Source organism: Pleurodeles waltl, chromosome 8, assembly GCF_031143425.1.
Source record: "Pleurodeles waltl isolate 20211129_DDA chromosome 8, aPleWal1.hap1.20221129, whole genome shotgun sequence".
Lineage (NCBI taxonomy): Eukaryota > Metazoa > Chordata > Amphibia > Caudata > Salamandridae > Pleurodeles > Pleurodeles waltl.
In genome coordinates this window covers 452747856-452770073 of record NC_090447.1, presented here as the reverse complement: position 1 = coordinate 452770073, position 22218 = coordinate 452747856, and the positions used below count along the sequence as shown (strand labels likewise).

Here is a 22218-nt window from a genome sequence, read left to right as displayed (position 1 = left end):
ACCCTTTCTATGACCACTTCTGCTGGGCATAACCCTAACACTAGTGGCCTAATTCCTTCCAAACTAGATGGAGGAATTTAAAAAGTAGTGTCCACTTCAGCTCGTCCACCTTAGTAGTGGGACTGGCATGAAGTGGGCACACCTCCAAATCTGCCTATTTTTCCCACCTGAACTGCTGTCAAAAGTGGGGTCAGGACAGAGGTGGAGGGGAGGGGGGAAGGACGTCAGCCATTTCCACCATTTGGAGAAACCTTTGAAGCTTCCTGCCCTGGAATGTCCATCCTGCCTGGGTGAGGTCATAACATCTCCTCCCCCTGGCAGACTCTCGTCTCTGGCCCTCAAGAGCACTGGCTCTCACCTTAGGGTGCCAGAAGTGCATCTATGGTGGCTGAACTGGCCAAGGCCAGTCAGTCAATCCACTACTAGCTGGTAGATTTTCAGGGGACACCTCTAAGGTGCCCTGTGGGTGCAGTTATTATTAAATCCCTCACTGGCAACAGTGAGGGTTTATTAATCTGAGATGCTTGATACCAAACATCCCTACATTCAAAGAAGCCATCATGGAGCTGGGAAACTCAGTGTCCAGCATATGTATTTAAAATGGCTTCCCTGGTCACCTACTATGCCTGAGCATCAACAAACACATAACAGGGACATATCTGCTCATGCAGATATTCCCTTCAGATGTAATACAATGCACCCTGCCTTAGGGCCGTAAGGCCTGATAGAGGAGTGACTTACATATATTGCATGCAATGTTTAGTGGACATAGCACAGAGGTTGTGAGCCATGTCGTGTTTTCACTTTTGTCTGCACCAAGACACGCAGCCTGTAATGGCAGCAGGTCATGTGCTTGGTGAGGTGTCCCTTAGGGTGGCACAATTTGTGCTACAGGCCTTAGGGGTTCTTCTTAGTACCTAGTACTCCGGCTCAGTGAAAGGAAATTACATTCAAGCACTCACTACAGTACAGAGGAAACTCCAATTGGCTATACCAACAGATTTGTGCCACATATTATATTAGTACACTCAAACCACCACCTTCCCTGAACTAACTTTAGGTTACTAGTAATCCCCAAGTTCATTTTTGACACTAATGGCTATAACGGTATACTTCTTTGATCCTCAGTTCTGAAAACAAATCCACTAACAGCTGCTACTCATCAAGATACTTTATTTCCTATGAGACTGACTTTTGAAACTCTGACTGGTCCAGAATGGGAGTATTGAATGCCTGTAAAACTATGAACTGTCACTTATGTACACTATAAGCATGAGTTTAGCATTTGTCTCTGCTGCAGAAATCATAATAAACAGAGGAAAGAAAAAGCATTATCAAAGTGGTTTCTTTGGAAAGATTTGGAGATAATGATAAATGATTGATCTGAACAGATCTTGGAAATGTGCAAGTGTTGAAAGCAGTTAACCTTATATTAACTACACCTACTTTTAAGAAAGACAAGATAATAAACAAACATCAGGATGGCGCACGGGGTGTATTTAGGTCTGGCCCCTAAATAGAGAGAAACATTTTGAGAGCCTGTATTTAAGAAGTACAAAAACAATTAGTGCCATGAATGATGACCAGTGATGTCAACAGCAAACGCTTGCTATGGCCACAGGCTGTCATGGGGAGTTTAAATATTTTGTACAAAATATTCTTCAGAAATGTGGTTAAGGAGAAATGTAGGGTTGTTTTGACTGTGTTAAACATGCTGTATTAATTTGATTGACATAGTATTTTTTCTAATATTCAGTCATACTTGCAATTAATCATCCACAAAGGCACTAACTGTTGTCAGCCTAGGAAAACCTTTTGGTGGGTTTGAGCAACAACAAGGATGAGATCAATTGTACATAACAGACCACATTAAAAGTTTTCATCATGGACAGACATTATGTGATGGACAAAGCAGTTCTGCTTTCAAACACAGAGTTCAAACAAAAAGTACCCAAACTACACTTGAAGAGTTTGCCTAGCCACATTTGTTGACGAGGGATGGTGTTTAGTATTACAGAGACAAGATTTCCATAAATAGTCTCCAATATACTGTTAGGTTTCTTAGGAGATTTTGGGCACCCATAACCGCATACCACCAGTCGATTCCAGAAAAGGCCCAGACGGGAAATGTGATGTAATATGTTCTATTACATATTGGGCATACAACCCACAGTTTATGTTGACTATGTGTAGCTTGGCATCACAACAGTGATATATATCATAGTCAATGGCAAATGTAGTTATGTTACTTGTATCTAACAAGTTAAAAATGACCACTAAAAATATAAAAAAGATATATATTTTTAGATTTAACAGACAAATCCATAATTATTTCAGAAGGTTTAGATGGACATAGATTGAGAAAGGGTCAAACAATCACCAAACATACTTGAATCCCAAGCAACAGTAGGATTTTCTTCTTTCTCAAAAAACAAACAAAAAGAAAAAACAGGAGCATCTACTGATTTTCTTTTTGACACCCTTCTTGCCTTTTGTGCACATTACTGCTGATAAGCCTCTCCAATTTAACACATTTTGCTAATTATATCAATAACCAACACATCCTCCTTAAAGTAAGCACATACATTTTTATTAAGAACAATGTAAATAACACAGCTGATGTTACATTGATCCAATACTGACCATTTGTACAGTAGCTAATTTTTCATAAATATGTACGGAAAATGTCACAAAATACATACCTTTACTCTCAACTCTTTCATTGGAGGGGGCAAGAGAAGACCTCTGATTTGTGTTACTATGGGACCTTCTACACCAGGAACAATGATTGAATCACCTTCTCGTAATCGACCATTGATCAAAATCACATCTATTGTTGTACCCATGCCTGGAAGTGATTTCACCTAAAGGCAACACAAGGAAACCATGTAAGATATACGCGTTCATTTTCTCTGCAATATGCCGTCTACATTAGCTCTAGCCATCTCAAAAAGCAAGAAAAAAATCATAAAATACTGAGAAGGCAGATTTTCCCAGAAAACTTAACACTATCGTACCTCCATGACCTGTGCTCTCAATTCTTCAGAGTGTGCCAACCTTTTCGCTAACATGGTTTGAGTCAACTCAACCAGCAGGGCAATCAGACTTCCCATGCCATCTCCGGAGTGCGCAGAAGTAGGTACCAAAGAAACAAAAGTGCGAGGGTCCTTATTTTCATGGAACAAAGCAGCATTAAGACCCTAGAAAAATAAAACATTAGTCAGACAGAGATGGGAACATTTTAATTGGTGATAATAACACCCAAGGTATGATGGCTAAATATTTCTGGTAAGCCCATAGACAAAAAGAGGTCACAGATCCTATTAGATATAGTCTCATTGCAAATATGTGTCAGCAATAAAAACTGACTGGGTATTTGCCGTGCTTTAATTCAAATATGTGCTATTAGAAAAGACCATTATAGATACAGTGAGATAAACTAGTCATGGTCAGAGAAAAATCACTGATCCTCTAGAGACCTTTGATGGATAAAAGGGTTATTTACCCTGCCACTGGTTCTCATTAGTGTCAGGTGTCCTCCGTAGTTTACTCTCTTTCCAAGCCTTGATTATTACATTTCTACCATAATTAACTGGTATGGTGTGGCACTGTCCCTCTTCAGTGAAAATGAAAATATCAAATTCCAGCGTTAGCCTCAAAGGCTCACCCCTTTGTCACAGCACCGCAGGACACTCCAGCTAGTGGAGTTGCCCCCCCCCCTCCGGCCACGGCCCCCACTTTTGGCGGCAAGGCCGGAGGAAACAAAGAAAACAACAAGGAGGAGACACTGGCCAGTCAGGACAGCCCCTAAGGTGTCCTGAGCTGAAGTGACTAACTTTTAGAAATCCTCCATCTTGCAGATGGAGGATTCCCCCAATAGGATTAGGGATGTGACCCCCTCCCCTTGGGAGGAGGCACAAAGAGGGTGTACCCACCCTCAGGGCTAGTAGCCATTGGCTACTAACCCCCCAGACCTAAACACGCCCTTAAATTTAGTATTTAAGGGCTTCCCTGAACCTAAAGATTTAGATTCCTGCAACTTACCTGAAGAAGAAGACTGCTGAGCTGAAAAACCCCTGCAGAGGAAGAACAGAAGACACCAACTGCTTTGGCCCCAGTCCTACCGGCCTGTCTCCTGCCTTCCAAAGAAACCTGCTCCAGCGACGCTTTCCAAGGGACCAGCGACCTCTGAATCCCCTGAGGACTGCCCTGCTTCAAGAAAGACTAGAAACTCCCGAGGACAGCGGCACTGCTCCAAAAGAACTGCAACTTTGTTACAGAGGAGCAGATTTAAAGACCCCTGCAACTCCCCGCAAGAAGCGTGAGACTTGCAACACTGCACCCGGCGACCCCGACTCGACTGGTGGAGAAAAAACGATTCAGGGAGGACCCTCCGGCGACTCTACGACTGTGAGTAACCAAAGTTGTCCCCCCTGAGCCCCCACAGCGACGCCTGCAGAGGGAATCCCCAGGCTCCCCCTGACCGCGACTGTCTGAACTCCATTTCCCGACGCTGGAAAAGACCCTGCACCCGCAGCCCCCAGCACCTGAAGGATCGGAACTTCTGTGCAGGAGTGACCCCCAGGAGGCCCTCTCCCTTGCCCAGGTGGTGGCTACCCCGAGGAGCCCCCCCCCTTGCCTGCCTGCATCGCTGAAGAGACCCCTTGGTCTCCCATAGGAAACTACTGGAAACCTGACGCGTGTTTGCACACTGCACCCGGCCGCCCCCGCGCTGCTGAGGGTGTACTTTTTGTGCTGACTTGTGTCCCCCCCGGTGCCCTACAAAACCCCCCTGGTCTGCACTCCGAAGACGCGGGTACTTACCTGCTGGCAGACTGGAACCGGGGCACCCCCTTCTCTCCATTGAAGCCTATGTGTTTTGGGCACCCCTTTGACCTTTGCACCTGACCGGTCCTGAGCTGCTGGTGTGATAACTTTGGGGTTGCTCTGAACCCCAAACGGTGGGCTACCTTGGACCAAAAACTGAAACCTGTAAGTGACTTACTTACCTGTTAAAACTAACAATAACTTACCTCCCCCAGGAACTGTGAAAATTGCACTAAGTGTCCACTTTTAAAACAGCTTATTGTGTTTTATGTAAAAAGTATACATGCTAATGAAATGATTCAAAGTTCCTAAAGTACTTACCTGCAATACCTTTCAAATGAGATATTACATGTAAAATTTGAACCTGTGGTTCTTAAAATAAACTAAGAAAATATATTTTTCTATAACAAAACCTATTGGCTGGATTTGTCTCTGAGTGTGTGTTCCTCATTTATTGCCTGTGTGTATGTACAACAAATGCTTAACACTACTCCTTTGATAAGCCTACTTCTCGACCACACTACCACAAAATAGAGCATTAGTATTATCTCTTTTTGCCACTATCTTACCTCTAAGGGGAACCCTTGGACTCTGTGCATGCTATTCCTTACTTTGAAATAGCACATACAGAGCCAACTTCCTACACCCCTTCAAAAAGTCACAAACTAACAGAGGTTCTTTCTGTCTCCGCCCAGACGTTAAAATCGGGAATTCTATCCCTGCATGAATAACATGCACCTTTAATTCCAGATTGCACTTAAACACGGCTCTTCCTATCTATATAACAACAAAATGAATATGATCTATACAAAATACATGGGTATGTACAAATGCATCTTTCTCACCCCTTCCTCAACAGAATGGAAGAATGTATCTGCGCCTCACACAACATATACACTCAAGGTCCTGCCTAATGGTGTTAAAACTGTTTTTATGTGTTTTTAATGATTTTTTAAGTCTTAAAAACTGTACTGAAACTGCTATGTTGCACTTTGTGGGAATTTGCACAATCAGGGGCAGACCATAGGGGAGGTGGGAGCAGCTAAAACCTTTTTCTACTTCAGCTATTTTTACTAGGAAAGGAACAGCTAGATCTGCAATTGTGGGCAGTGCACGCTCTAGCTGCATGCTTGCTACATGTATTTGAGATGGGATGTGCAGCGGGTGCTCCAAAGGCAAGCCCGTCTGCACCAGCCAGCATCCTGGAAGCAGCTAGCACAAGCCACTATTCTCTGGGATTTTCAGAAAGTAACATTTATGTTATACCCATGAACAATTCATTAGTTTATCTCTAGCACATAAATGTACTTTAAATCCCCTATCACCTACTTGTTTGGATGACTACTTCTGTTTGCTGTGTGGTTTTCATGTTATGCGATATCCCATACAAACAAACATACTCTCCTATCTACACCGGTACCCAGTATGAATTAAATTTTATCTGCAGCCATGATAAATGTTCAGACAGTCAAAACACGCTGATTTCTTTATGTGAAGAAAACTCTGATGTGATGTTTTTCACTGAAACTTGGTTAGACGAGCTTTCCAACCATGCAATTACCTCAGCGATTCCAAAGGGCAACAAAATATAATAAGGACCATTTGAGTGGAAGAGTAGGGGGTAACAAACAAGTTCGGTAACATACCTTCTGTAACGCATTATCCGGTAGAGAATACCGAGCTGCAGATTCTTTACCTTTGAAATTCCCCAGGTGTCAGACCAGATCCAGAAACTTCTGCTCGAGCAATACCACTGCGCATGTAGTCGGATGGCTCTGTTCGGGTCCACATAGCATCACTGACACCGGAAGTGATGTTGCGGTCATCGATATACGCACCACCCAGGCACATGGGTGTCAGTTACTTTAATCATGACTTCCCATACAGGGTACATGGGTATGTGTAAGGTATTCGCAGCTAGAGTCTCTACCAGATATTAAGCTACCAAAGGTAAGTAACTAGTTCATTTGATAGAGACTTCTAGCTGCAGATTCTTTAACTTAGAGTAGCTACCCAAAGCAATATCCTCCTGGCGGTGGCTGTGGACACATTTTTTCAAACTAGAAAGTCCTGCAGGACCGAAATGGCAAAATGCCTGTCCCTGCATACCTGACTGTCCAGGCAGTATTGTTTGGCAAACTTGTGCAGGGATGCCCACATTGCTGACTGACAGATGTCTAGGACGGGGACTCCACGAGCTAACACCACGGTTGCAGCTTTTCCTCTGGTGAGATGGGCATGTAATCCTTTAGGAGGCTGCTTTTAGCCAGGGTGTAGCAGATCTTAATAGAGAGAACGACCCAGCGTGAAATGGTTTATTAATGTACTGCCCGACCTTACTTTGCTACCACATATCCCAGAACAAATAGGTCATCCATCCGGGACTCTTTTTGTGGTCAAGGTAGAACGAGAATTCTCTTTTTGTGTCCAATTGGTGGAGACACTCCTCTTCTTTAGAGCGACACAGGAGAGCAAAGAAGATGGGCAGGGTGACAGTTTGTCGCAAATGAAATGGGGTTTCCACCTTTGGGAGGAAAGACACAAGAGCGAAGCACCATCTTGTCAGAAACACTGAGGTATGGAGGCTTAGATGACAAGGCAAGCACCTAACTCACCCAGACAGATTGTAATTATATATATATATATATATATATATATATATATATATATATATATATATATATATATATATATATATATATATATATATATATGTGGAAAATGTCACTTACCCAGTGTACATCTGTTCGTGGCATTAGTCGCTGCAGATTCACATGCTGTGCACATCCAGCCATCTGGTGCTGGGCTCGGAGTGTTACAAGTTGTTTTTCTTCAAAGAAGTCTTTTCGAGTCACGAGACCGAGGGACTCCTCCCATTTCGACTCCATTGCGCATGGGCGTCGACTCCATCTTAGATTGTTTTACCCGCAGAGGGTGAGGTAGGAGTTGTGTATGCTAGTAATAGTGCCCATGCAATGGAGTGAATACATATGTATATAGTGAATTTTAAAGTAATATATTTACAAATGTAAAAATGTTCAAGATCTACTTCTGAACGGCTACAGGCTCCCGGGGAGGCAGGTGGGCGCATGTGAATCTGCAGCGACTAATGCCACGAACAGATGTACACTGGGTAAGTGACATTTTCCGTTCGATGGCATGTGTAGCTGCAGATACACATGCTGTGCATAGACTAGTAAGCAGTTATCTCCCCAAAAGCGGTGGTTCAGCCTGTAGGAATTGAAGTAGTTTGAAATAATGTTCTTAGTACAGCTTGACCTACTGTTGCTTGTTGTGCAGTTAACACATCTACACAGTAGTGCTTGGTAAATGTATGAGGCGTAGACCATGTTGCTGCTTTACATATTTCGTTCATTGGAATATTTCCTAGAAAGGCCATGGTAGCACCTTTCTTTCTGGTTGAGTGTGCCTTTGGTGTAATAGGCAGCTCTCTTTTAGCTTTAAGATAGCAGGTTTGAATGCACTTAACTATCCATCTGGCAATGCCTTGTTTTGAAATTGGATTTCCTGTATGAGGTTTTTGAAAGGCAATAAATAGTTGTTTTGTTTTTCTAATTAGTTTTGTTCTGTCAATGTAGTACATTAGTGCTCTTTTGATGTCTAATGTATGTAGTGCTCTTTCAGCTACAGAATCTGGCTGTGGGAAGAACACTGGTAATTCTACCGTTTGATTCAAGTGGAACGGTGAGATTACTTTTGGTAAAAATGTAGGATTTGTCCGTATAACTACTTTATTTTTGTGTATTTGAATAAATGGTTCTTGAATGGTAAAAGCTTGGATTTCACTCACTCTTCTTAGAGATGTGATGGCAATTAAAAATGCAACTTTCCACGTTAAGTATTGCATTTCACAAGAGTGCATGGGCTCAAAAGGTGGACCAATGAGTCGTCTTAAGACAATGTTGAGGTTCCATGAAGGAACTGGTGGTGTTCTTGGTGGTATAATTCTCTTTAGGCCTTCCATAAATGCTTTTATGACTGGTATCCTAAATAATGAAGTTGAGTGCGTAATTTGCAGGTAAGCTGAAATTGCAGTAAGATTTATTTTTATGGAAGAGAAAGCTAGTTTTGACTTTTGCAAATGTAGTAAGTATCCTACTATATGTTTTGCAAATGCGTGTAAGGGTTGAATTTGATTATTATTGCAGTAATAAACAAATCTTTTCCACTTATTTGCATAGCAGTGTCTAGTGGTAGGCTTCCTAGCTTGTCTTATGACCTCCATACATTCCTGTGTGAGGTCTAAGTGCCCGAATTCTAGGATTTCAGGAGCCAAATTGCTAGATTCAGCGATGCTGGATTTGGATGTCTGATCTGTTGTTTGTGTTGTGTTAACAGATCTGGTCTGTTTGGTAGTTTGACATGAGGTACTACTGAAAGGTCTAGTAGTGTTGTGTACCAAGGTTGTCTTGCCCATGTTGGTGCTATTAGTATGAGTTTGAGTTTGTTTTGACTCAACTTGTTTACTAGATATGGAAGGAGTGGGAGAGGGGGGAAAAGCGTACGCAAATATCCCTGACCAGTTTATCCATAGCGCATTGCCCTGAGACTGATGTTGTGGGTACCTGGATGCGAAGTTTTGGCATTTTGAGTTTTCCTTTGTTGCAAATAGGTCTATTTGTGGTGTTCCCCAAATTTGGAAGTAAGTGTTCAGTATTTGGGGGTGAATTTCCCATTCGTGGATCTGTTGGTGATCCCGGGAGAGATTGTCTGCTAACTGATTCTGAATCCCTGGAATAAATTGTGCTATTAGGCGAATGTGGTTGTGAATCGCCCAATGCCATATTTTTTGTGTTAGGAGACACAACTGTGTCGAGTGTGTCCCTCCCTGTTTGTTTATGTAATACATTGTTGTCATGTTGTCTGTTTTGACAAGAATGTATTTGTGGGTTATTATGGGTTGAAATGCTTTCAGCACTAGAAATACCGCTAACAGTTCTAAGTGATTTATATGAAACTGTCTTTGCTGTATGTCCCATTGTCCTTGGATGCTGTGCTGATTGAGGTGTGCTCCCCACCCTGTAATGGATGCATCTGTCGTTATCACGTATTGTGGCACTGGGTCTTGAAAAGGCCGCCCTTGGTTTAAATTTATACTGTTCCACCATTGAAGCGAGATGTATGTTTGGCGGTCTATCAACACCAGATCTAGAAGTTGACCCTGTGCTTGTGACCATTGTGATGATAGGCACTGTTGTAAGGGCCGCATGTGCAGCCTTGCATTTGGGACAATGGCTATGCATGAAGACATCATGCCTAGCAGTTTCATTAGCATTTTGACCTGTATCTTTTGTTTTGGATACATGGCATGTATTACATTGTGAAATGTTTGGACTCATTGTGGACTTGGAGTGGCAATCCCTTTTACTGTGTTGATTGTTGACCCTAGGTATTGCTGTGTTTGACACGGCAGAAGGTGTGACTTTGGGTAGTTGATTGAGAAAACTAGTTTGTGTAGGATTTCTATGACATATTTTGTGTGTTGTGAACACCGTCTTAGCGTGTTGGTTTTGATTAACCAATCGTCCAGGTACGGGAACACATGTATTTGCTGCCTTCTGATATGTGCAGCTACTACTGCCAGACATTTTGTAAAAACTCTTGGCGCAGTTGTTATTCCGAATGGCAACACTTTGAATTGGTAATGTATCCCTTGGAACACAAACCTTAGGTACTTTCTGTGAGAAGGATGTATTGGTATATGGAAATATGCATCCTTTAGATCCAGTGTTGTCATGTAGTCTTGTTGTTTGAGCAGTGGGATTACTTCTTGTAATGTAACCATGCGAAAGTGGTCTGATTTGATGTATGTATTTAATGTTCTGAGATCTAGTATAGGTCTTAGACTCTTGTCTTTTTTGGGTATTAGAAAGTACAGTGAGTAAACTCCTGTGTTTAATTCTTGTTTTGGTACTAATTCTATTGCTTCTTTTTGGAGCAATGCTTGAACTTCTAATCCTAGAAGATCTATATGTTGTTTTGACATACTGTGTGTTTTTGGTGGGACTGTTGGAGGGAATTTGAGAAATTCTATGCAATAACCATGCTGGATAATTGCTAGTACCCAAGTATCTGTTGTTATCTCCTCCCAATGTTTGTAAAATTGGCTTATTCTCCCCCCCCCACAGGTGTTATGTGATGGGGATGTGTGACTTGTAAGTCACTGCTTATTTTGAGGAGTTTTGGGGCTTTGGAACTTTCCCCTATTTTTCTGGAATTGTCCCCCTCTATATTGCCCCCGAAAACCTCCCCGCTGATATTGGCTTTGGTAAGTGGGCCTTGTTTGTGATGTTGTGGTTTCTGTAGGTTGCCCTCGAAACCCTCCCCTAAAAGGTGTTTTGCGAAATGTGCCTCTGCTCTGCGGGGAGTAGAGTGCACCCATGGCTTTTGCTGTATCAGAGTCTTTCTTGAGTTTATCAATAGCAGTGTCGACTTCCGGCCCAAACAACTGCTGTTCATTAAATGGCATATTTAGCACGGCTTGTTGAATTTCCGGCTTGAACCCTGACATGCGCAGCCATGCATGCCTTCTTATTGTTATTGCAGTATTTACTGTCCTTGCAGCCGTATCTGCTGCATCCATTGAAGACTGTATCTGATTATTAGAGATACTTTGTCCTTCTTCCACCACTTGTTGTGCTCTTTTCTGGAACTCCTTGGGTAAGTGTTCTATGAAATGTTGCATCTCATCCCAGTGAGTTCTATTGTATCTTGCCAAAAGTGCTTGTGAATTGGCAATGCGCCATTGGTTTGCTGCTTGTGCTGCAACCCTTTTGCCCGCAGCATCAAATTTGAGACTCTCCTTGTCTGGAGGTGGTGCGTCCCCCGAGGTATGAGAGTTCGCTCTCTTACGAGCTGCCCCGACAACTACTGAGTCTGGTGTTAACTGCGTTGTAATATAAACTGGATCTGTTGGCGGTGGCTTGTACTTTTTCTCCAACCTTGGAGTTATGGCTCGGCCTTTAACAGGATCCTGAAAGATTTGTTTTGAATGTTTTAGCATTCCTGGGAGCATAGGTAGGCTTTGGTATTGGCTACGAGTGGAGGATAGCGTGTTAAACAAAATGTCATCCTCAATTGGTTCGGAATGTAAGGTGACGTTATGGAAAGCAGCTGCCCTTGCGACCACCTGTGTGTAAGATGTACTGTCCTCAGGTGGGGACGGCCTGGCAGGGTACGAGTCTGGGCTGTTGTCCGATACTGGAGCATCGTAAAGGTCCCATGCATCGGGGTCATCTTGACTCATTGTAGTATGAGTCGGGGAGTGCATCAGTGGAGGAATTGCTACCAGTGATGTGTGCACTGATGGTGGTGGAGACGGTGGTGGAGTTGTTTTCCTTGCTACATTTGCCTTTGCCTGTGGCTGCTTGTCCTTTTCTTGAAAGGCAAGTCTTCTTTTTATTTTAATTGGGGAAAGAGTGGTTATCTTCCCTGTGTCTTCTTGAATGTGGAGCCTTCTTAGAGTATAGTCTGGCTCTACTGCTTCAAGTTCCTCTCCGATTCCTCTCCGATTCTATGCTTTTGCATTTGGGAGGACAATCCTTGTTCCTCTGTATAGGAACCTGTTTTCGGCCCGAGGCTGGATGTTTTTCGGACGTCTTTTTAGGCTCCGAAGAAACCTTTTTAATTTTCGGCATGGTGGTGTCTCGGTGCCGAACTTGTTCGGTGCCGCTGTCCCGGTGCCGAAATTTCTCTGAGCCGATGTCTCGGGTCCGAGATTGCTGTGTGGCGGTATCTCGACCGGAGTCGGATGACTTCGACACAAGCGTGCCCTTTTTCGGTGCCTTGGATCGGTCACCTATCTTTTGGGTTAAGCCATGGCCTGTTGGCAGTGGCGTCCCCTGGGCTTTTGTTGACTTCTCGTGAGTCTTATGTTTCGACGTCTTACGCACGGTTTTCGTCATTTCTTCGGCCTCGAGCCCTTCCGAGTCCGACTCGTGGATAGAGAAAGCTTCCTCTTCCTCCTCGAAACGCTCTTGTCCTGTCGGCGTCGACGCCACCTGCAGTCTTCTGGCTCTTCGGTCTCTTAATGTCTTCCTCGACCGAAACGCTCGACAGGCTTCACAAGTATCTTCCTTGTGCTTTGGAGACAAGCACAAGTTACAGACCAGATGCTGATCCGTATACGGATACTTGTTATGGCATTTTGGACAGAAGCGGAATGGGGTCCGTTCCATCAGCCTTGAAGTCGCACGTGGCCGGGCCGACCAGGCCCCGACGGGGGATCGAAAAAAAAACCCCGAAGGGCCACCGGAGCTCTTCAAAATTCGGTGTTGATCTGTTGTAACTAACCAGATACCGAACGCAAACAATACCAAAGTTTTTTCCGAGATTCTAACTAACTTTCCGACCCGAAACACGGAGCGAAAAGGAACACATCCGAACCCGAATGCGGAAAAAAAACAATCTAAGATGGAGTCGACGCCCATGCGCAATGGAGTCGAAATGGGAGGAGTCCCTCGGTCTCGTGACTCGAAAAGACTTCTTCGAAGAAAAACAACTTGTAACACTCCGAGCCCAACACCAGATGGCGGGATGTGCACAGCATGTGTATCTGCAGCTACACATGCCATCGAACATATATATATATATATATATATATATATATATATATATATATATATATATATATATATATATATATCGCTTACTACCCCAGATAGATAGCCCTTAGGAGTGCCTAGAGCAGAGCCCTACTGGGCAACAGACATAATGAAAAGAAGAACACCAGAGAGAGAAGCAAAAGAAGATCCATTGCCTTTGCTGCACAATATTTTACAAATCTTTTCGAAGGGCAGACTTATACTGTTTTTGTGCAGGCATGCCTGGCTGCTAAAATAACATTACAGACTTCAGGAGGAAGGTCAAAAGCTGTGAATTGTAGTGCTCAATCTTCATGAATGAAGGCATAGAGTTGACAGGTTTGGGTGGAGAATCCACCCCTGCTGCCGCTACAGAAGATCCTACCAAAGGATCGATGCTCAACTTCATAACCTCAGGATACCAGACTCTCCGTGCCCACTCCGGAGCCACAAAGACTACTTCGGCCTGGTCTCTCTCTATCTTTTTGAGAACTCTGGGCAGGAAATGCGTACAGGAGGCCTGATCTCCACTCCAGTCGAATGCTGCCTTGGAAACCCCAACGTGCAACAACTGCTGACATTGCGTTTTCTCTTCGGAGTCAAATAGATCTAACCAAGGCTCTTGCCATTGCTGAAAGAGCCCTTGTACCACCTCCGGATGGAGACGTCACTCGTGACCCGCTAGGCAACGACGGCTGAGTTTGTCCACCCTGGCGTACTAAGAACCCGCCAGGTGTTGCCCTGCTGTTCCAGCCATGTCCAGAGATGCAGGGCCTCTTAAGAAATGGCCCATGGCCCCACCCTGCCCTGCTTGTTGCAGTACCACATTGTGGTGGTGTTATCCATGAACAACTGCACTAACGTCAGCTTGACAGAGGGAAGAAATGTCTTGCATGCTAGTCTGATTTCCCAGAGCTCTAACATGTTGATGTGGAGTCTGGATTCCGTTGGAGACCAGAGTCCTCTATTCTCCAACTGTCCCAGATTGCCACCACAACCCAGAACTGATGCATCTATCACTACCGTAAGGTTTGGTAGTGGGCGGGAGAGAGAGGAGTCTGCCTCTGGCCCAATCACAGTTCATAACTGTAGGGAGCTGGGTTCTGGTTGCAGTACCCCCTCACTTTTTGTCAGTTTTTTAGATGCAACTTTGACTGAAGTCTACTGGGCTCCTGCTAACCTGGTCCCCAGTGCCAGTGTACCTTCCCTAAAACAAGACACCTGGTCACTTGATCCCCAAGTTACCAGGCCCTTCAGCCCCTGTAAGTCCCTAGTAAATGGTACCCATGGTACTCAGGGCATGGGTACTGAAGATGGCCCCTCAGATCTGCAGCACAATTTATGCCACTCTGAGGGATCCATCACCAACCTTATGCAGAATGCGTGATAAGGTGCTTCCAGAATTGAGAGCGCAACACAGTCTGTGTGCCATGTCCCCTTGTAAGTCACCCCTCTAGCTGGTCTTCGACATGGTTCTCCACACCAGACTCTTAGCTCATCTCCAATCAATTGGAACTGCTAGTCAAGCTTGGGAACGGTTGGCTTAGTCCTTTGAGGAATGAGGTCAAGGGGTCTGGACTCCTTTTGTGTCTTGGTCTCGTGAACTGAGAGTGGGATTGCCAAAGGGTTCAGCTCTGAGCCCTATTTTATTTATTTAATATCTATTTACATCACTTGCCCTATGATCGGAGGCCTTGGGATCAAAAATAATTTCCTGTGCTGATGATACCCACTTGTAGTTCTCCTGGGGAAGGGATACAGCGTTCCCTGGCGAAACGATCAGATCCTGCCTGAAAGCAGTCTTCCAGTGGCTTACACACCATCAGTTCAAATGCAATGCAGAAAAGACAGAGTTGCTTTTCTTTGGCTTGCAGGCCCCTGAGGCATGGCAATCGTTTTGGCCTGTGGACGCCCCACCTCCTGGGAGTCAGGCTAATTCAGTAAAGAATTCAGGCGTCAAATTTGATGACTGTCTCTTTTCAACCCCAGGTTAACATGGTGGTGGGAACTTGTTTTGGACTGTTTCATATTTTTAGAAAGTTCTTACATTTTCTTTCTTTCACAGCCAGGAAACGTCATACAGGCTTTAATAACATCAAGGCTTGATTACGGTAATGCCTTATATTTGGGTCTCCCTGATCATCTTACTAAAACTGCAGGTGGTCCAGAACACAGCAGCTCACACTCTTTTGGGCTTGCCTTTGAGACAAGGTGTTCCCTCCATCTGAGATTTTCCACTGGCTCCCTATAAAGAAGAATATTTCATTTAAAATCCTTGCCCTAGTGCATAGGGCCCTCTATCAGACTGGGTAAATCAGGGCAAGAATTAGTTTCTATGCTCCGTCAAGGTGCCTTCGTTCAGCAAAAGCCTTCTTGGCCAAAATACCTAAGATCTGGCAGTCTAGGGCTGGAGGAAGGACGCTTCCATTTTTAGGACCATAAGCTTGGAACAAACTGCTTCTCGAGTTATGGGCCATTACAGCCACCTCTCAGTTTAGAAAGAAATTGAAAACATGGCTCTTTAATCAGTATTCACTGTTTAGGCTAAATTGGGTAGTGACAGCAAAGGTGAGGAGCGCCAGGACACTTCTCGGAGTAAGTGTGAGCTATTTAAGTGCCCATTCTTTCATGGGTAGGCCAACATTTTTATTAAATGCAAATGTTCCTCTGGGTTCTCTGTAGAAGGTAGTCTGTTTGATGTTAAAAGCTAGATTGGTACATAGGGGATTGTGATGACTAGCACAATGTGGTATTATCTTAAAATTAAGAATTAAATTAAAAGTCAGAGCGAACTAATAAGAATAAAATCAACAATACTCCCTTTAGATTTCCCTGTGAATGTAGGTATTTTTTGGATATTTGCGTGAGCCTTTCATCCTTGCATATACGAGGTCAAATTTATAGATAAAAGAATTTAAAACTTTGCCTTGATTTGTGTGAATAAAGTGAAATTACATCTCTCTACCCTCAATGGAGGTACTGCACACATGTTAAGCTTCATGGTTGCATAGTGGCATATTAAAATCTCCTACCCATATAATAATTAACACATTATCCTGGAGCTTATAAAAAGGATCAAGAAAATCTGTTACCTCCTCAAAACTTCCCTTCAAAAGATCACGTGGGATATTATTATAAAAAATGTATAATAAACCCCTACTCCCCTCAATCAATAGGAAGACAACCATGAAGTATGATGAAGACCAGATTAAGGTTGCCTCCATTTTAGGGAGTTGTAATTAAACGAGGACCAGAAGACCCCCCACTTGCCCTTCCCACTAGGAAGGGTATTGCTGGTTGGTATACAGAAAAGTAACCGTCCAGTTGGAAAGGGTCCCTTGACCAGGTCTCCTGCAGACAAATAACATCATATGTAGATATAAATTCCAGCCAATCTGGGTTTTTTACCTTTGGCCGAAGCCCCGCAATATTCCAACTAATTAGTGTTAAAGGTTTGGGGCCTGGCCCTACCGCCATTTCCTCACCAATAGTAGCACCTGCCAAAGGATAGGGGGGAATATCTATCTCATCAAGCCCTTTCTGTAATAAAGAAATATCATGCCCATCACCCTCCACTGGCCCCTCAAAAACATCTCTTATGAACCTGTCCATATCCACATGCCAATCATTCTCATCTAGAGGAATCAAGTCCTGACAACGGCTAATAGTAGAAATATTTGACCAGACTTCTGGTATAGCCAACTCTGCATTAAAATTGCATTGAGCTACTTTAGGACAAACAGACAGGAGGGGGCTGGGTCATAAAAATAGCTTAGTGGGTACATTTGAATCCCTCCTTCAATCCTGGCACAGTAACCCAGGTCTGCCAACAGGCACTTGACTAGGCAGGGATTAGCAATGTTAATCACAACACAGTCACCCTCATGTACTTTCTTTGATGAGCCAACCCAGTTCTCTCTACGTGCCATGAGAATCTTGTTGTTTAAATCTCCTTGATATCTGCATTTAGACCTTAACCAATCAGCACACATCCTCATTAATGCCTGGGTGTCTTCATTATGACGGGAATCTAGTGGACGCACATTTGCTAGAACCAATACATACGGCATACAGTCAGGTGGAAGTTGCAATGGCTCTTCTCTGTTATTTACGGAGTTAGTATGAAGGGCGGTTGGACATCCTGAATGGGCTCCTTTTCTAATCTCCGAGGGCGTAGAGCTCCATGCCTAGATGGGGGTTGAACCAGGGATGATTTATTTTTATTAAGCAGAGGATTTTGCAATACTTCTCCATTTTCTAGCACTGCTTCCTGAATATTGAGATTACCCAAGTTAGGTGGTCTTGTAGCTGTTTGAGAAATCATCCTGATCATATTAGTATGAAAGTGTTCCAATTTTTTTGTTATCAAGGTAACAAGTTTTTCCTCCAAGGCTACACAGAATGGTTTGAGTATAGAATCAATTATGTGTGTTGGATCATCCCATAAAGCTCCCTTCTCTCGGTTATCAGTTATGGAGTTATCAGATGACATTTCGGGGGCTGCCGATTGGCAAACAGGGTATTCCAAGTGTGTTTAAGATTTCCTCTTAGCCCCTGGATCTTGCTTTGTGATTTTAGAATGTCCTTCCGCTTTTCTCTTTTTCGGTGGTGGGGAAACCACAGATAAACAATCTATATTTAATTCTTTAAGTTCACTTGAGGCTTGCGTATGAGAAGCTCCCGTTCCAGGCTGTAATATATTGGGGTTAGAGGCTAACAGGGGGTCCCTGATCACCTTGTTTGGGCTTAAGAAGGAAAATAGGCTCAAGGGGTGGTCTCTGTGTAGATTTGTGGGCAGCCCCAAGTTTTTCTTCAACATGCACATTTCAGATTCTATGGCCCCAATAACAGATGATAAATAGCTGGTGATTGTTGATTGAGTTAAAGGGCCCTGGGCACCCTCCCCCTTTTGCATACTGGTTTACCTTTTACCCATTATAGGCGATGATTCACACACCCTGAAAATCCTACATATAACTGGGCGGATACTCCCTTCCCTAGTGTAGAAAGATGGAAAAGGGGGGCCACTGAATGCTAGACAGATGCTAGGATCATTGAGAATCTAGCCTAAATCTGTCAGGCACTTTCTTCGCACCACACGTTTCTGCCTTGAACGTTAGGGTCCTGCACCACTCATTCAGCTGACCTCTCGTCTCCCTGATATACAGTTCTTGAGAGGGGGGGGCAGCCCAGCCTCTTCTGGGCAAAGGAGGGGCCCGTCCTCGGCCCGGGCTTCACCCGTGCGCGCCCCACAGTGCGGGGAAGCCAGCAGTGCTTTCGAGCGCTCGATGGTGCCTGGCCCGCCCCCTTGTCTGCCAGCGTTCCCTGGGACTTGAAGTCCCCCTTCAAAACAGCGTCCTTACCCGCAGCACAGGGAATCCAGCAGCGCTTTCCAGTGCTTGATGGTGCCTGGCCCCGCCCCCTTGTCTGGCAGCGTTTGCTGGGACTTCAAAACAGCGTCCTTACCCTCTAGGGTGTGTCTTGTAAAGTTCACTGTGGTAAACACCATGAAGCAGACGTTGTATACCATACCTTCCTCTCCCACCTCTTAAGTACCTGACTAGGAACAGTGTGTTGGTCTTGCTACACAATTTGGTGCCAGGGAGGAAAGTACCATGCTACACTCTTCACCTGTCCTCAGTGGTCGATAAGGGGTGCTTTTGATAAAGAAGATGTACTGCAGTAGGTGGAGTACTGTTCAACTATTTATTTTGGGCTTACACTCATTTCAACTCACTCAAAAACATAGCTGAGTGGTTTGTGAAGATGCAACAGCAAAATGGCCTTTCCTAGAGGAGAGATCTATATTTCACATTCTTCATCTGTTCATGGCAGAGATCCTTTTGACGCACCCAAAACAGACATTTTAAACTAACATACACTGGTATTGTCTTAGCTTGAACTCACAACATGAACAGGTTTACGTAAACAGAGGAAAGCCACCATGCATGTCTAAGTTGAGTAATGATCTGACTGAATGATTTGAATTCTTGCGAAATGAATGGCCAACCACAAATTCATTATTCGAGTCATCTACCTACTGGTTAATGTATGACACGGCAGGCTTTGCTACCTCTGTGGACTAACATATGTTCATTACCTATGTGGGAAATCAGACTTTAAGGCTAGAAATAACACCTTTAGTTTAAGAACATTGCTGTAGGTTGCAGGGTACTACTAAGACCCACAGTGGAGTATTTGCAGACACCTCAAAGAAAGCACAAACTGATTCTCCAAGAAGTTAGTGGGGTTGGTAATCTCAGATGGTGAAATAACAAAATATTTCAGATTGTTTGCAATCACTACTTTAATACCTTCCATTTTAGAGGAAAGAATCTAGGTGAATTGAGGTTCTGTCATTTGTTCCAAAAAAGTAGCCATAGGAAGAGGCAGGTATTTGCAACGATTTGAAGATGGATCCTCTATGCTTGCATTATCAGACTGACTAATAGCTACCCTAGCAATTAATGCATACTAACCCCAGCTTGCACAGAACAACCGTACCTCTCTCCAAAGTGCCTGAGGGAGATAGGCGGTTAAATAGGATAGAGACTAGTGCCCTATTACAATGACAGTAGAGGTTACCATCCCATATTCTCAAAATTAATAAAACTTTCATAAGTCCCTGCTCCTTTGCCCACCACCCTTTTCATCAGACTTGCAGGACATCACAAACCAGTCAACAATCCCGTAGCCTTTAGGGAATTTCCAAGCTGTCCAGCTTGCCAGTCCAGCCGTGCACACTTAGCTAGAGAAAGATACTGAATGACAGTAAAGCATGGTTATTCTATATTAGCGATCCACAACCCTGTCTGGCAAAAACTTTACAGTCACTTTACAGGTTTTTATTTTACTTTCAATAAACGTTACCAGTCTTGAAAAAAGGCAAGCCTTTTTTGTAGCAGTAACCTTACAGTAGACAGTGGTAATTTAGCGTAATGCCTGTATGACAATTAATCTCCTATTTGCTTCTGTCTGTCCAAAGAGCCTAGGTGACTTCTGCAGCTATACAAAGACCTTCCTCCATCGTGGTGAAAAAAGACTGGTGGTGAAAGAAGACTAGAGCTTAATGATCTTAGAAAGTACAGTGCAATAAACAGACCATTCACTCTCAAAAACAGAGTAAACTAAATTTGGGGTATCATCATTAGTCAGTTGAGGTGGGTTCAGAAAGACAGAAATAAAGATAAAACTGTTTCTAAAATAAAATGCACTCTCTCAGTGACTGGTAAGATAGCAATTCTCAAAGACCGCAAAGCAGGCACAGGTATGTGCCATTATAAACTTTTAACAGTGATTAAAATACCACCACATTTGTTACTATTAGTGTGGAATACAATTATATACCACAAGGGCCAAACAAAAAAGGAAAGGCAGAATGCAACAGCCAAAAGCAATCTGCTAAAAAAAATGGTTAATTAAAAATGTATTGCTGTGTTCCAATGACTCCCACAAACAACAAACCAATGGACAGAATGCTTGAACTACTCCAGTCCACTACCTATCGCTTAGGCCACTTTCAAGGCAATTGTTTTTCATCTATCAAGCCATTCTTAGATGGTTGATTTGTGCAAATGAGTACTGACCCTGCTCACCATGGTAACAGTCCATCCCAAACGGCAAGACAAGGCTTCCTCCAGAATGGAACACAAGCAGTCCCAGAACTCTCATCCTATCCAGGCCTCATCAGTAGCGTGGAGTTTGAGTCCTATGGCACAGTAAGGATGGGACTAATGTCTGTGCAAACAGTAAAGTAATGGATGAAATGTCTGAATTAATCTAGTCACTCGTGGCAAAAAACAATGGGTTGGAATGCCAGTGGTTTACTGTAAGGAAATGCCTCCTTGGCATGGTTACCCCCTGACTTTTTGCCTTTGCTGATGCTATGTTTACAATTGAAAGTGTGCTGAGGCCTGCTAACCAGGCCCCAGCACCAGTGTTCTTTCCCTAACCTGTACTTTTGTATCCACAATTGGCAGACCCTGGCATCCAGATAAGTCCCTTGTAACTGGTACTTCTAGTACCAAGGGCCCTGATGCCAAGGAAGGTCTCTAAGGGCTGCAGCATGTCTTATGCCACCCTGGAGACCTCTCACTCAGCACAGACACACTGCTTGCCAGCTTGTGTGTGCTAGTGAGAACAAAACAAGTAAGTCGACATGGCACTCCCCTCAGGGTGCCATGCCAGCCTCTCACTGCCTATGCAAGTATAGGTCAGTCACCCCTCTAGCAGGCCTTACAGCCCTAAGGCAGGGTGCACTATACCATAGGTGAGGGTACTGAGGAAATTCGATTTTTAATACGATCGTATCGACCCGCCATTTTGTGGCCCGCCGCCATTTTATGTTGCCTTCACTCAGGCAGCACAGCGAACGAAGTCCATTCTGCCTTTTCTGCTTATTTTGCAACATGGTGTTCAAAACAGCCTTCTGCCTCTATCTTTACAAGGCTGGTATTAAGGTCTGACCGAGTACACTAATCCCTGTCTGGTTTTCTAATCCTTGTTTCAACTATCTGTAGGCTCACACTATTCTCCGCCGATCTTATCTTATCGTCTGGCCTTCGCTGTCCTTTGCTAGTATTCTCTCATTTCACAACTGTCCTCCAAACGCACACAAACTTATCGCACCACATGCAACTTCGTTGTGGATCGGTTAATGAATTAGTTCAAGGGAGGGGTGACAAACACAGCTGGAGGGGAGGCAACCTTAAGTCACTTGATACTTTGTTTTCCAATTCCTTCTATTGGTGCTGTCTTGTTTTCCGACATTTCTATTGGCTCTGTTCTA

General features: G+C 43.8%; 1 protein-coding gene across 1 annotated transcript in view; it reads right to left on the bottom strand.

Moving 5' to 3' along the window:
- Window positions 1-22218, bottom strand: part of EIF5B (eukaryotic translation initiation factor 5B) — a 675161-nt gene that overhangs the window by 107371 nt on the left and 545572 nt on the right. Inside the window, exons 16-17 of the mRNA XM_069204389.1 lie at window positions 3018-3200; window positions 2703-2864 (exon numbers count right to left, since the gene is read on the bottom strand). Of these exons, the coding sequence (XP_069060490.1) occupies window positions 2703-2864; window positions 3018-3200 (345 nt within the window). The remainder of the gene's footprint in view (window positions 1-2702; window positions 2865-3017; window positions 3201-22218) is intronic.